We start from the raw sequence: 17,186 nt of genomic DNA on the forward strand, positions 1-17,186 counted from the left end.
AGTTTCACGGTTGACCGCACACTAAAATAAAAGCACCAGATGCACACTTCGCATTCGAAACTTAACTGAAGTGGTGCAATCGCCAGCGCCTCTTAAACTAGTGATAGCACGACTTGTTCAAACGCATCCATATGCATGTTCAAACATGCTCTCACAGCGAGTATTATAGAAGGAGATCAAATTACAAAGAGCACGTACACTCAGCTTGGAACTTGTAAATTGCTCGTGTATGTACACGTCATACATGCATGTTCATACCCGTCGCTATAAACGCAGCGACATAAAATAATAGGAATAGTTGTATTACATTTTTTATACTGTCGGTATTTTCTTAATGTATAAAATTAGTGCAATGTGATTATATAATATTTTAAAAAATTTACATTTGTAATTTCAAAATTCAATTAGTAATAGTAAGACTTACTGTTATTATTCCTTTGGGTGGAGGTCGCGAAATATTAATTTTATTTAAATTTACTATTTGGGATCGCGGAGTATTTTTTTAACTTATTCCGCCCTATGGGTACTAAGAGGGCCTCTTTTAGAAGGCTCATTATGGGTTCGGCCAGGCCCATAATGGGGCGACCGGGTGGTGAGGGACGGAGCCCGACATATCCGAACGGACCACCCCCCGAAAAATTCTTGGGGATTATTCGACCCGTTCGGATTAGATCCCGGGTCCCCCAGAGCGGTAGCTGCCACCTTGACCGCTCGGCCATCCAGCCGTCGGGATCGCGGAGTTAAGAAGGTTGAGAATCGCTGGTTTAGTCGATAAACAAAATTTAAATTTTATTATTTTTATATTATTTAAATTCGTTAAAGAAAACACGCGAAAACTTAAACATTAATTTATAAATATTTTTTTTATTTATTTTTAATTATCAAAATAATAAAATTTTCTTTTATCGTCAATAGATGCCGCCACAAGAAAATGTCGTTTTCAGGCTATAAATGACCGCCTTGAAATTATATTTTAAAATATTCCGATATATTTAGTTATATCTAAATTATAAAATTATAAAAATAATTTTTATTATCGTAATAGTAGTAGTAATAATAATAATAATTAATAATAATAAGTAGCAAATATAATACACCAAGAGCTTGCAAGGAAACACAAATTAGTAGACATCCACGAACCATATTACAAATACATTCCACAGACAGTATTGGAAAACAACACGCACAAAATGTACTACGACAGAGCCATAATCACAGATAAAACAATTTACCACAACAGACCAGACATAACACTCATTGACAAACACAATAAAATCACATACATTATAGACATATCCATTCCAAACACTCACAATATACAAAACGCATGCACTGAAAAAAATTAGCAAGTACACAGAACTCGCCCAGGAAATAAGGCATCTGTGGAGGATGGATAGGGTGCTTATTGTACCTGTTGTTCTCTCCTCTACAGGTGTGATACCACACACACTACACAAAAGCCTGGGCACATTACAATTGAATAGAAACACATACATCACACTACAGAAGGCCACTATTTTGAATACATGTCATATTGTGAGAAAATTCCTGAATACAGACACACACACTGATACACTTCTTTAATTTCTGTTTTGATTACTATGCCTTGACTTTGGTCCGGCATAGTACACAGCCACCGGTGTTAACCGAGTATCTCTCACTTAAAAAAAAAAATAATAATAATAATATAATTGCTTAAAAGTTTTTTTTTTTTTTAATTGCAGGCATGTTATTGCATTATATGGTTAAATGTATCCACATTTACAGATTATTTCTATTCCGTACGGCTCAAAACTTTTATGATACATTTGCCTAAATACAGTATGCGAAGGCCATTGCCTCATCGCCAGCTGCTTCCATTATGATTTCTCTCAGTGTTGGATGGGTAAAAAAAGTTTTAAAAATTATAGAGTTGACCCCAATTATCCGAGTAATGTAGACCAATGAATCCCGGATAACCGAATATTATGATAAAATTGACGGTCGCGGCCATTACAGATTAAACGTTACGAATATAAAAGATTTATATAGTAGTATTTATAAGCCACTTTTTATAATTTAGTAAATTTAATTATATATAAAAACAACAATTTTACATCATTTATTATACAGCTAATAGGTACAATAAGAATAAAAATGTGTTAATGTAGTTACATTTTAATATGAATGGTTTTTTAAACAATAAAACATAACAAATAAATTATTTTGTAACATTTATCGTTTTAAACTTTATTTTATGAATTCAGTATAGCAAAAGTTATGTATTCTCTTACGGGTTTCCCTCGGATAATGAGAAACCACGAATAATCGAGATTCTGCCGTATATATATATATATATATTTCAAGTCATTGTATGTAATTGCATGCGTAAACCTCTCTGATTCCTAATTTTTAGAATTATGCTTGTTGTTTGAAGGTCGAAATTCAAAAATGTTTATAATACAAACAAGTTCAAACATGCCAAATTTCGTACTGCACATGCTCAATTCGCTATTGCACATGATACCATCAAAAATGGTATCATGTACAGTACGAATTGAGGCATTCTTCATTCATGCTGTTGTGGATTACGAGCGGGTCCCATTCACATTGAAACCCGCTCATAATAAGAATAACTGTGGTCATACAAAGTACTAATCCCTCGCAATAATTGAATAATAAATTTTAATTCATTTTGATGATAAACAATTGAGTTTATAATGTATTAATATATCAAATTTAACAAGCCATTACTTAAAAATTATGTATTGATATATTGTATTTTTTCGACTGAAATTTTAAAATTGAAGACCTATAAATTCTCACTGGCATCCATCTGTTGTTTGTCTGCCCTTCCTTAATCTCGAGAACGGAGTTAGATAGATGAAAGTCGAGAATGGATATGGAAAACTTAGAAGCCGAAGGCCTCGACTAACTATATACGATTTAAACCGGAAGTCACGTTATTTCAATTCAAAAATTTTCTCCAGAACAGAGTTAGATGTCTGGCATGACTCTTGTTAACAAGAATACAGGAATAAAAAAAAACACTACAAAAATCAAAAGCATTGCGCCTCGAGATCAAAAAATTTGCAGCTCTGCAAATAAGTGTTTTAATATATATATTTAAATACTGTTTTTTAAACTAATATGTGAATAAAATTTTACCCTATTTAACATAAAATTAATATAAAACATAGGGTGATCCAAAAATCACTTTTGTGTTCCAAGTAAATTTGTAAATATAAATAAGAATTATTTTTTCCCCTAAACATTAACTTTATTTATTAATTCTTAAGAAATTAAAATAATAAGAAAATAATTTATTATTTTTATTTCTTTTCCTTTTTATTATTATATTTATTTATTTATTTTTAATTTTTATTGTGATTTTCTATGTAAAGAGCAAATTGAAAACTATTGTAAAAGATTTTTAAACAATTAAAAAATTATTTTAAATTTGAAATTATTAAATATTTAATTAAAATTATTTTTTAAAAAGTTTTTTATTATTTAATCATTCCAAAAATATTTCAAATCTAGATTAAAGATGGAGAAAACGTAAAGTAAAAAGTTAGCAGAGAAATGATTTTCATCAAATTAATTTAGTGATTTCTATAATACAAAATTCTTTCAAATTTCCATGAAAAAAAATCAAAAGAAGAAGACATCCTGAGACTAAAAAATGTTAAAAAAAAGATTAACACAGATTTTCAGAATGTAAAATAAAAAAATACAAACCAAACTAATTTATTGTCTGAGTATTAAGTTTTTTCCAAATCTGTAATCAGATAAAGTCTCTTTTTATAAATTCTTTCTAAGTAAAACAGAATTTCTTAGTTAATCCCAATCTAAAGTAATTTTGTTTCATTTATTTCTATTTTTTTTAAAATACGCATGTTTTAATTATTTATTTGTATAACAGATGGCGCCACGAATGGCGTACGTGTAATGGTTGCCAGATGAAATAATTAAAATTAAATAAAATTTTTTTGTTTGTTCGTGCGTGTGAATGCTAAATTCCTTAAAATAATATTATATTTCAAATTATTATTGTTTTTTAAATTTTATTTATAAGTATTTTTTACCGATAACAATTAACATTAAAATTAAATTTTTATTTAAAACGATATTACGACATTATTTATAGCGGTGACTAATCATTCGTTTAATTTACATTCACGTAAGGTATTTAATTGGTTATACATATATGACGTCATTCTTAGAACCGAAACATCATAAAATTTGAATGAAGTGACGTCGTGGATGAGCGTAAAATCGATATTCATTCAGAATTTTTGATAAATAGTAATTGTAATTTTTGCATTTAAACCAACAATTTATTAAAATGAAGAAAAATATGTTAATTTTTAAAATTTTAAAATAATTTTAATTAAAATTTTCCGAAAAAAATGGTAATTTTTCGACTGTTGAAACTAAACAAGAAACTTTTTAAAAGACTGTTTTCAAATATTATTTTTAATAAAAACTCCTTCATATACTCTTTTTTTTTATCACATATGACTAGTTTATTGTGCTTATCACACGTACTACATTCGTTATAATTCAGGAACTGGAAAACCCACTTCTCCACAATTGAAAAAATTATTTCTTCCACGAGAAGAGGGACAGACAAACAAACAGTATGGTGACTGACAGCATCGCGTCTAAAAGTCATATCAACATATTTGTCAAAGAGGGGGTCATACACATCAGTACTGAGCTGCTGAAGGAGGCGCAGCGTGGGATGGAGTTATCGAAGATGCTGGTGCATCAACTTCTTCAAGCCATGATGCAGGACTAGGAGGAAAGTCCGGATATCCATGATTGCTACTGCTGTTACTGAGATCTGTGGGTGTAGGGACGATAAGTCGATTAGAAAGGGTGGAGATGTGCCCGTTTTGATCAGAAATCGGTGTCGAAGCCGCCATATAATGCCCACCTAATCCTTCTCCGTAGAAGGTTCCTGGATATTGACTCCCTGGACTGTGGTTTCCACTGAGGTAGGGTGGCGTACCTGGACCGGGATAGGGATGAGGTCCGCTGATGTAGCTGAGTCCATTCGGTCCGTGAGGTAATGGTGGACCTTGGGGATGCCCGTCCTCATCCATCATTCCTGAAGATAATCTTGGCACAAATTGCCGAATTTCGGGTACATCGTCTGTAAAACAGGAAACAGAAAGAAAATACAAAAATGATATTGTTTATTGCTCTGTAAAAAAGCTGTCATGTATCTAATTTATACAGTAAAAAAATATTTTTAAGCCCAATTTACTAGATTCGAATTTGTATCCGAGTGTTTACATTCAAAAGTAATCAAATAATTCTTGTAATTTATGTAGAGTAGAAGATATGAATGTAATCTCGCATTATCAGATTGAGAAATGTGATTCGTAACAAGAAGTAAGCTTTAAATAATATCACCGTACCACGTACCTCAATAAACGAATTTGATAAACTAGAGTTTTCTTTCCTTAAAAATGACTTTTTCTTATAAAATTGATAACTTCTAGATATTTATTTCGAATATCTTATCTTGTTTTCGAAATTCTAAACGTAGAAATAAAAGCAAATATATCAAATAACACTCCTGTTTCTCGTTTAAACATTGATACGAGAATACACCGAATGTACAGTACCGCTGTTTATCGCTCAAATTACTAATTTTCAAAATTTCTTTGTTTTGAAAAATATATTTTCAGTTATTTTTTTTATTTGATAAAAATCTTTCAAAGTTGCAGAATTTTTTTCCCCGTTTTATTTTCCGTAAAAGAAAGATGCGGATTGAAAGTAAAATACATTAAACAAGTAAAGAAATTAGGACTTCATCTTGATACTCGGTTGGCGAGTCTAAGGTTTCGTTGAAGTAAATTTAAAGCTATATTTATCTCATATTTTTGTTGTTTTAGATAAAACAATATACAAAAAATTAGATTTTAACTTTAGAACATAACACAAACTTATGAGTTTTGCATAATTTGATAAAATTAAAGTTCGGAAAACGAATTAATTTCGTGTTAACCCTTCCGGGTTAATGTAACCCTTGGTGCCAAGATGGCGGCTCGTCTCTGATTCCTGCAAGGAAACAGTGGGAAGCACGTTCTGACCTAACCTAACCTATTCTAATAAATTACCATAATTATTAGCAACCAAATTATTAGAATAGGTTAGGTTAGGTTAGAACGTGCGTCCCACTGTTTCCTTGCAGGAATCTTGCCGCCATCTTGGCACCAAGAATTACATTAACCAGATTCCGAAATCACAGATCAATTTTTCGACATTCTAACGTCATTAAATTTTCCAAACTCGCGATTTTAAATGAAATTCTAAAGTTAGGATGTAAATATTTTAAATTTTTAAATTTGATATTGCGAATAAACAACACTAAAAAAAAGGCTTTAATTTTTTGGATTCTATCTTCATAAAATTATGTAAAACTCATAATTTCTTGTGAGATTATAAAGTTAACGTTTTGTATTTTTTACTTTAAAACTCGAACATCTAAGACAAGGCTGAAGAAGGCTTGAAATTTGCATCAACGGAATCTGTAATGTGGAAGTTTCTTAACTGTAGTTCGAGTTTAATGGATCTTAACGTTATCAAATTATACAAAAGTCAAATTTTACGTGAAATTCTAAACTTAGGATCTAAATTTTTAAAAGTTTTTTAATATCAAGAGTGAAATTTCGAATGAAAAAGGCTGAAAATGCTTTGAAATCTGCATTAACAGAATCTTAAATCGATTTCAAGATTTCGGTTAAGCACGTTTCAATTTAATTTTTAAACTGTTGACAACTAAACTTTTAAATTACGAAATTCTATCGATTTTCTCCCTCTTTAAATAATACTTTCCTTACATGTTTAGGAGCATTAAAAGTGAAATTTTAAAGTCGAACGTCAGTAATTTGGCTTACCTATTTACATCAATTATTATTATTTTTTTCCGGTAGAATCCGGTGATTACTATCGTTTAAACTAAATGAAATATTCGATTTTCTTATCTTACACGCAAACCTTATTACGCATCGAACCAATAAAGTTCCAGCAGTGAAACATAATAATTACAAATAAAATGACTGTGGTACCTATAACGGTTGGTACGGCCTTATTGCAACACACTGATTACACTACATCTGCATTGGCGGGCGCGGCCATAAGCCACCCCCGACTTAAAGCGTTAACGTTACGCTAATGACGCCTTTGTATTAAATCTAATGACGTGGTGCGGCATTTACTGTAATGGTGATCACATGTTTAGACAATGTCATCTTGCGGCTTTTAAATTCCCTTAGTTGTAATAAAACTAATACGAAATCTCTAAGCGTTAACGCTCTATTAAAGTGATATCTTAATGTTTTACGCATTCTTCTATACATCTTACGCCCATTAAAGCCGTAACGCTTCTAAGGCTTCATAAGGCTTATTAGTGAGGAATTTAAGTGTCTGGCAGTCAAAATATGAGAATAATCGACGTAATTCTTCTAAAAATCTAATACAAATCAATATAAAATCTTGACGCCTTAACGAAATATTAACGTAAGCTTAATGTAGCGTTACTACTTTCATGGGTGTTTTCTAAGAAAGCCGTAACGCTTTAAAAGTGAGATATGTTACTAACGAATTTTAGTATCTAAATGTTAAAATGCAACGAAGAATTGCTACAATACTGCTTTGACATTCTCTAATAAGAATCAATGCAAAATCTCGAAGTGTTACCGTATTATTTAAGTGACATTTGTTGGTTTTCGTATTGTAACTGCTCTCATGTTTATATTATATCTAACAAAACCTCCACGCTTTAAAAATAAATCTTATTAAGTGTCAAAATGTAACATAGAATTCTGTTTTGAAATTCTTTAACACAATACAATATGAAATATTTTAGAGTTAACGTACTACTGAAATAAGCCTCTATCATAAAAGGGATAGACGACGTTTACGGGGATCTTAAAACATTTGTTGTAAGTTATTCATCTCATTGAATTTCTTACAGTATTAAGAAATCTCGGTTAATGTTACCTATGGTTCCAAGATGGCGGCTTGTCTGATTCCAGCAAGGAAAGTGGGGACGCACATTCTAACTTAACCTAACCTATTCTAATAATTTTGTTAGTAATAATTATGGTAATTTATTAGAATAGGTTAGATTAGGTTAGAACGTGCGTCCCCACTGTTTCCCTTCTTCTATTTGCTGGAATCAGAGACGAGCCGTCATCTTGGAACCATAGGTAATATTAACCGAAATCTCTAAGCGTTAATGCACTATTAAATTGATACTTAATGCTTTTTTCAATGTAACTATTCTTACAGTGAAATGTATTGCTAACGAATTTAGATGTCTAAATGTCAAAAATGTAACAAAGAATTGATACAAGTTTGCTTGGAAAGTCTCTAATACAAAGCACCATGAAGTCTCTTACAGGTAACGCATTATTGACTCGAGCTCAGACTTTATCACAGAGCACCATTAGACTTATTTGACTAAGAACACAAATATAAAAGGGCCTCAAAAACATAAATTATTTAATTTATTACCATGCAACGTTTTTAACGTTGGTTTGTTATATGAGGGGGTATCGTAGAAGCGGCCGGCCTCTCTCGATCTCTGAAAGGCCTTGCTTAAAAAATATTAAGCATGCTTTTTATTTCGCAATTATGCTTTATCTCCTTTATTTGTTTAAACTTCTAGTGACTAATGGAGAGGTTTTGTTAAGTAGTAAAGTGCTTTTAATTACTGATATAAGGCTATTAATGCTGTTAATAATCTTTGTAATTATCTTTATGAATTAATATAAGATCTTATTTAATTAATATAAATAATATATCTTTAGATATAATATTATTTGATAGATTAAGTAATGCCTTCAAAACTAATATAAGACTTTTAATAGTAAAACAACGCATTTATGAACTAACTTAAGTGCCTTTAGAGAGGAGCGTAAGGTTCTAATAGCTAATATAAGGAGTTTATTAACCGGTATGTCTTTTTCTAGTTGATATAATGCTTTCAGCAACTGAATATGTGCTTAAAAACTAAAAATAAAGTGCTTCCATACTAAAATAGCATTTTGTAATGCTACAAGCATCGCATTCAAACGTAAATTAAGCCGTGAATTACCAAACTGCATTTTTATTGTTAAAAGTTTGAAAAACAACAATTATAACCTTAATTGTTAAAGAATATACTATTTACTGCAACATCTCTCCCTTATAATCATTAAATTGTATGCAATTCTTATTGATTTCTATAGCTTTTTTTACATCAAGAACATGTCTTGGAAGGCGATAAAGCGATCCTTTCTAGCAATAATGTTAAAATGGTGGAAAAGGAGGAAGTGTTTCCATTAACGTTAAGGCGATAAAGGATGTAGTTTCAAGCAGTAAAGCGTTATCATAGACAATTCCCCAGCAATAAACAGATAATGTTGGTCAGTAGATCGTATTTACAAAAATATCTCTCGAGTGATATTAAAAAAAAGCGCATTTAAAGGTATACCACACCATTAACGATAATGTATCACTTTCCATGTGTGTCGTGATTCAATAATTGCTTTATAAATCGGATGCAAAACTTGGAATTAGATCTAATTTGTTTAAAATCTACTTCTTGTATGTCTATAGGCTACCAATCGATACTTTTGCATGATTGATACAGGGAATTTGCTCTAACAGATGGCAAATGCTTGAAAGTGACGTCAGATAAAGGGACCCTTTTAATCACAAATGATTAAATTTTGTAGTTTCTAAATTATTTATGAGAATTAGTATTATTTTTCCGTTTACAACGTCAGTTTATTATATGAAAAGTTGCGTTATAACACTTAGTTTGCAGATAGAGTTGTGGTATATGTTAAAGTATTATTTAGATCAAAATTTTCTTCTAAAATATTATCGGTTTGATCTTTTTTAAGTTTAACACTTAAAAACTCATAAATAAGGATATGATTTGAATATTTAAATGTAAGTTTTATACAAAAATTCGGATTAAAATCCTCATATTATAAAAGAAAACGTATCGCATTTTGTTTCTTAGTTTGGACCAAAATTCCCTTTTAAAGATTAAAAATTTGGTCCTCGATAAAGCTCACACTTTTATAAAAACACACAAAAAAATTATTTAATTACTTAGCAATTAATTTTTTAAAATATTTTGATTAATTTAATAAACTAAACAGTAAAAGAGGCGAAGATGAAGTGGAAGATGTAGAGCAGTATTCGTGTTGATATTATGTGAGCGTTGTAAAATATTAATAAAATATGTTTGGGTAGAGTATAGCGAGTGAACTTTGACCTACCTGAATAAACAGAATCCTTATCTCTATCTAAATCGTGCTTGGAACTCCTTTTTTCTCCATTCCTTTCTCGATGATCCTCAGGTGAATTAGGTTGCGCTCCCGCTTGAACAGGTGTGGATGATGTGGAACTATGTTTAACATTTCCCGTGGCATTTCTGAAATATTCACTCCATCTTGTCTTTCCTGCATCTTTTTTCAACCTTTTCTCTTTTGCTCTTCTATTTTGAAACCACACTTGTACCACTCTCATATCGAGTCCCGTATCTTGGCTCAATTGTTCTCTTACGTGTCGAGCTGGTTTCGGGCTATTGTTGTATGCTGTTTTCAACGTTTCCAACTGTTTTGCAGTTATAGTGGTCCTTGGACGTTTCGTTGTCCCCTCTGCTCTGAAAAAAACGGCCAAAAAGAAAAAGCTCCTACTATATCACTGTTATCATCACACTATAAAAGTATAGCCATGAATATAATATATTTTACATATACAATTACCTCCATAATATCTAAAAAAGAGCATAGTAAGCTTGTAAATAAACGCATAAAATCTAAAAAATACACAATTGGCATCTAAATGCTTATTTAAAATTTATTAATATCAAACTTATCACTGAATATCCGAATAAAACACATAATCAGTATAAAAATACTCGCATAAAATCTATAAAAAAGAACATTATTAACATACAATTGCTTGTATAATAAGCCAAAAAACCTAATTTCTCGCATAAAAATCCATATAAACATTATTAATGTCTGAATATTCGAAGCAAAAACTCAAAAAAATACTAGTATAAGCTCTAAAAAATTAGCATTAACAACCGAATGTTATTTAGAACATCTAAAATCATTATTAGTATCCAAATATTAGCATAAAATCCAAAAATAAAGTATTAACTTCTAAAAATATGTAATATATTATCTTCATTTTATGCCATTTTTACATAAGAAATTCGAACGAATTTAATTAAAGCTTTACCATAATTTCGGTGTTATTAATTATATCATACAGTTTATAACTAATGTAACTGCTTAATAATATAAATTTAATTATTTTCTTATGTTAATAATTCTTATATCCAATTATATTCGAAGCTTTGCCTTAAAGAATATTGTAATTGATAAAGAACTTTCGTATATATATATATAAAAAAAAAAAAAAAAAAAAAAAAACGACAAAAAGAAACTTCCCCAAAATTCAAATAATTAAGCAATAAAAATAAAATAATTTTTTAATTATTATTTTACTCAAATTATTCGTTTATTTTTAAATATATTCAATAGATATTTAATTAGTAAACGTTTTTAAGTAGAAGAAACGTTCCTTAAATAACGTTTTCTTGAAAGGTTTTTTTTTTATTAGGTGACTAGAAATTTATTTATTTTTAAAAAAAATTTAATAACTAAACAAAAAATTTTGACAGGTTGTAACATCGTAATTGAATTAAGTGCATCAACACCTTCATCACCCGAAATTTTCTTCTTATGTCGCAATTTTTTCGGGAGTTTTTTCTTTTATTTTTATGAAATTTAATTCTTAATTTTTATGAAAATTTAAGTTAAAATTCATTTTATAATTTCAAAAAAATTAATTTATATCATTAATCTATCAAAGAAAACCTTGAAACGTTCTTTGAATGTATTTATTTCGCGGCTTTTAGAGTTTTACAATTTAAAATTATATATTTTTACATAAATTTAAGTTTAAACTTTTTCATTATATTGCAACTTTTTGGATTTTTTTTTTTTTTTGATTTTTTATGGAAATTTATGTTTAAAATTTGTAAATTATAATGTCAAAAATAGTATTAATTTATCGAAGAAGTATTCAAGAGGGTGCTTTCTTTGTATGTTGTTAGTTTGCTTCGTATAAATATTTAATTAAATGCAATCTAAAAACTATTTTAAAGACTTCTAAATCCAAAATCTAAGATAAAAAACTATATATTTTTTTAGATTTTTGAGTTGTAACAGCGTAATTAAATTAAGTATATCAACACTTTCATCACTAAAATATAATTATGTCGTAATTTATATTATATTATTTATTTATTTATTTCGCGTTTTTGCTGAGACTTTTAGAATTTAATTCTTGATTTTTATAGAAATTAAAGCTTGAAACTATTTTAAAAAAGTATAAATTATAATATAAAAAAATCTTATAATATAAATTTATTAAAGGATACGTAGAATTACACGAGAGATATTTTCATAATTTATTTTATATCTATATTTTGTCTTATATTTTTTATATTCTATTTTTTTTTTTTCAAATAATTTTTATGTAAAAAGTCCTTTTATAAATACGAAATCTATTCTTATATTTATATATAAACATTAAACAAAGAAGATTTTATTACCGCGTGCTTTGGCAGCTTCGTAGTCAGTTTTGCAGACGAGTTTATTATCTTCCATCAAATAAAATTCGTCTCCCGTATTCAGTTGTCGTTTGCATAAAATGCAAGCGAAACAATGTAAATGATATACGTTATCTTGTGCCCTTCTCACTACTTGTGTCGGTGGTATACCTTGATCGCAACCTGCGCATTTTGTACCGAAACGCCTGGAAAAATTCAAAAAAATGACATAAAATTACAAAAAAAAATATATTATTTTATAAAAATACACTACTCTGTTTCGAATTTAAATAAATATACTAAAATAATACAAGTGCATAATTAGAGTTTAATGTAATCGCCCTCTATAGTGTTTCTATTATATAGAGAACTTATCATAGCAATTATAGCATCCCCATTTATCAAATTATAATAATTTATTATTAAAATGGTCATAAAACTGCTAATTTATCGAACTATTAAGTTGCTAACTTACCATAATTTACCATTAAAGCGTGTATAACACTATAACTATTAACCTACATACCATAGTTTACTATTAAGCAAAATAAAACTGGTTACGTAAAATTTAATATTTAAATATGGTTATAAAACTACTAATTAATAAAGAGTTTAAGATGGATTTTATTGATTAAAATTGTTTATAGAACGATATACTTTCTTGCTTCTTCATGAAAAAAGCAAGAGATTTATAGAAATTTATCTTTTAAGTATACTTATCTCACTTTTTAGACGCTCTTTTTTTTATTAAAAAAGATGAAGTGGAACATCAAAAAATAAGATATATTTACTTAAAAATATGCCAAATAAATATATCTTTAAAAAGAGCATCTAAAAATGCAAAAATTTTATGTTTTAAATACGTTTCGAGTGCATATGTCTCGTTTTCTTACATAATGCCATTTAATTAACGCGATCTGGAACATTAAAAAACGCAAAATTATGATAAATAAACCTTAATTTTGATTAAACTATTTTTCATCATTAATATATATATTCGGCGCTATTTTAGTCTAAATTTTGCTGTATCAATCAATCAATCAATTTTATTAGCGTAGTAGGCATTAGCCTGTTACAAGGGGGTTAATTATACATTTTTTAGGATATTATAATCTACAATTTTAGTTCTTCTTTAACATTATATGCCTTTTTCAATTTATTAGTTAGCCTTAATGCTTAATTAACAATTAATACATTGCCTTAATAACTTATTAACAATATTGTATAGCCCATAAATGTCATTACTATTGACTTTATTTAGTTAATTTTGCTGTAAAGAAAGAATGAATATATCAAAAAAATTTTAGAATATTTATCGATAATTCGTGATTTAAAGTTGAAATTATAGAGTAGAATATAGTTTACTAACCCATCGATTATACAAATGCCAGAATTACGCTTTGGGATCTAAAAAATGTAAAGTATAGTTACAATGATAAACGCGTATTGACTTTTGTAATGACTTCAAATAAATTCGATATTCCTCAAGAGGTCATTCAGACAAAGAACTTTGCTACTTTGAAAAATTACACACTTTAAATTGATAGTCTTACCATAAAAAAATTAAGAAAAAATTCAACAAATAAATTTGGCAACAGTTTACTATAGGAAAACTAATTTTGCTTTTTCACACGCTTTATTAACTTCATTAAATGAATGACAGATACTACTTTTTAAGTATATATTTAAAATATTGTATTTAAAATCAATTTATTTTGTTTTCTTCGTGTTCTAATTGATGTTTTTAATAATAAAAAAAAAAGTCATCTTAAATATGTTTTCGTGCGTATCTCAGATGGTCTTTTTTATTGAAAAGCAAAATTTGTACTTTGCATACGCAGTGAAAAAATTTGAAATGATTTTGTTTTAAATTAAAAATATCAAATATAAACATCAAGGAAGCGTAAAATATGAATCTTAAATACATTTCAAATATATATTTCCTAAAAAACAGCATCTATAAAATGAAAATATATGGTTAAAACGTATATTTCTTCGCACATTTTGCATTTTTTTTTTTTTTTTTTTTTTGCTCTGTTTTGTGTGATGAAGCAAAGCATTTAAAAATACAATAATAATTTTTCAAATGTTGTTTGTTCAATAAGGCATATATAATTTATTTATAATTTTCAAGAATATTTTACGATTTAAAAAAAAAAATATTTTAACGGTTTCTTTGGTTTTGCTTTCGCTGTTTGTTTAACTAAAAGAAGAGATTAAAAGTACTTCATTTTAATTGTGTTTCTTAAAAATTTTCCAAGATAACACAAATAAAATAATATAATACACATATTTAATTTCAAAAAATACTTTTATAACTTAAAAATTAAAGAAAAATTAAAAGAATTTTCATTTCAGTTGATCATCTAAAAAAAAAATATATATATATATATATATATAATTTTTCTAGAGTAAATTTTAGTATTTTTGTATGAAATTCTATGGATTAGAATATTTTAAAATCCAGAGAAAAAGATTGGTTTTAGAAATGGAGGAAGAAGAAAATGAAATCAACTGGTCAATATGAAAGTAGAATCGGTTGAAGGAGCTAGTTACAGTCAGATGTGAAGGAGAATCGAAAGACAGCAACTGAAATAGCGGAAAAAAATGTGTTAAAGAAGAAAAAATCCAGAATTTTAATTTAATTTAATATAAATTTTTAACAAGAAGTTATTTTCTTGTGATTTATAATAAAATTCTACATCACCTTGTGTAAATTCATACAAAGTCGGCGAATTGATGATTGATTCATCATCTTTTATATTTTATAATAAAAAATTATAAATCATCAAGAATTTAGAATAATTACAATCTCTTTATTGTACATTGTTAACAAAATCGTCTTATAGTGTAATGTAATAAACGAAAAAAGCACTTTATGACGTGCTGAAACTAGTAATATAGTGTATCAAATGTGTTATTAGAGTAGAATTTATAGTGCAGTATATGTATTATAATTTTAGTAGGCCTAACGCTTTTCTAATATTAAATTGTTTATTAATCATTTTTTATAACGTTTTTACAATTTCTTTTTATAAAGATTAATGCATAGCGAGAAAAGTTGTGAAGAACAATGGATAAAGGAAAAGATTATAAAGCACTTCATAATCTTTAATGCATAAATAACTACTTTATAACATAAATATCCATTCTTTAACCTGAAAATCTAGTAATTTTTATCAAATTATAGCAAATATAAATTTATTTTTCATTTATTAGTATTTACATTTTGTAAAATTTGTAACGATTTCTCACAATATTCAATTCACTCAAAATAGAAATAACAGATTAATGGGAATAAGATGAAGTAGCATCCATTTAATTTTATCAATTGAAATAAACTTAAATATAATACATATTTGAATTATTTTTTAAAAAATATTTAATAATTAGAAAACTAAAATAATTATAGCTGAAATAATTCTTTTTCGAATGCTTGAGTTACATCGATCATACCTAAAATAACGCCACTTTCATCAGTGAATAACTTATAAAATACACATTAAAATGATGAAATTTTATCCGTTTTTAGTAAGCTTATACATATTCTTATTACATTTTTTACTTTTCCAATAGTTATTGATGAAATTTTTTGAATCGAATCAATAAAATTCTATTCTTTCCTCAGACAATGTTACGCGAATTGACTAAACTTGAATAGAAATAACTTTACCTAGAAACTAAAAATATTTCAATTTATCTTTAATTCTTTAATAATTTGTTCTACATTTTAAAGATTTTTCCAGTAAAATTATACAGTATCTACGTGAAAGTATATTCTTATTGGCAATTTAACTAAGTTACTGCTAAGAATTTACAGTAGTTTTACCTGTAAATTTACCGCTAAAAATCTATTTTTATTTTCTTGCAAATTACCAATAAGATTATCTTAAAAGCCATATAATAATAATAATACATTTTCCAATTAGTTTTGGTATTTGCATTTGGCATTACAAAAATGTCACAGGAATTGGCAATTTTTAAAGCGTGTCTCTAAGTAATAATTTCGAATAATCGTAAATAATGAAACTTTTCATAAACAATAAAAGCTTCCTATAATAATTGTTTATATTCCATAAACTACTTTTTATATAATTTTTTTATATTCACTATTCAAAATTTATTACTTAATTATAAAAATTAGCATAGAGTTATACTTTCAGATGAAAAATTTTCAAAGATATTAAAGTGTTGTTACTTTTACAAGTTTTATATTTTCATAAAATAGTCTTGTTAATTTTTTTTAATTTAATTTATTAGTATTTTATATTGATTATAGATTTATTTTATAGATCTTTTGTATTAAACATAATGAATAGAAAACTTAATTAGACAAAGTTTTAAATTTTAATACTTTTTCATAAATTTTCTATTTTTTAAATTTTTTATTATCATTTTACTTATAATCATTTTTAATTTTGTCATTTTTATAAAGAGAGTGAAAGTAAAGTTGTTTTTCAATATCATTTTCATTAAGTCTTTATATTTGTCTGAATATAAATGAAAATATACAAGGTATAATTATTAGTTTTTAAATATTATTAATATAGTATCTGCTTTG

At 27.5% G+C, this 17,186-nt stretch overlaps 1 protein-coding gene across 3 annotated transcripts in view; it reads right to left on the bottom strand.

The window, feature by feature from the left end:
- Positions 1-4,483: 4,483 nt before the first annotated feature.
- Positions 4,484-17,186, bottom strand: part of LOC136978235 (LIM/homeobox protein Lhx3-like) — a 74,638-nt gene continuing 61,935 nt past the window's right edge. For all 3 annotated transcript variants that reach the window (XM_067273904.1, XM_067273903.1, XM_067273905.1), the window contains exons 3-5: positions 12,629-12,831; positions 10,275-10,655; positions 4,484-5,140 (exon numbers count right to left, since the gene is read on the bottom strand). In XM_067273904.1, the coding sequence (XP_067130005.1) occupies positions 4,692-5,140; positions 10,275-10,655; positions 12,629-12,831 (1,033 nt within the window). In that variant the 3' untranslated portion in view covers positions 4,484-4,691. The remainder of the gene's footprint in view (positions 5,141-10,274; positions 10,656-12,628; positions 12,832-17,186) is intronic.

The sequence above is a fragment of the Centruroides vittatus genome, unplaced genomic scaffold (genome assembly GCF_030686945.1).
Source record: "Centruroides vittatus isolate TY-2023 unplaced genomic scaffold, ASM3068694v2 contig_5, whole genome shotgun sequence".
NCBI classification, from domain to species: Eukaryota; Metazoa; Arthropoda; class Arachnida; order Scorpiones; family Buthidae; genus Centruroides; species Centruroides vittatus.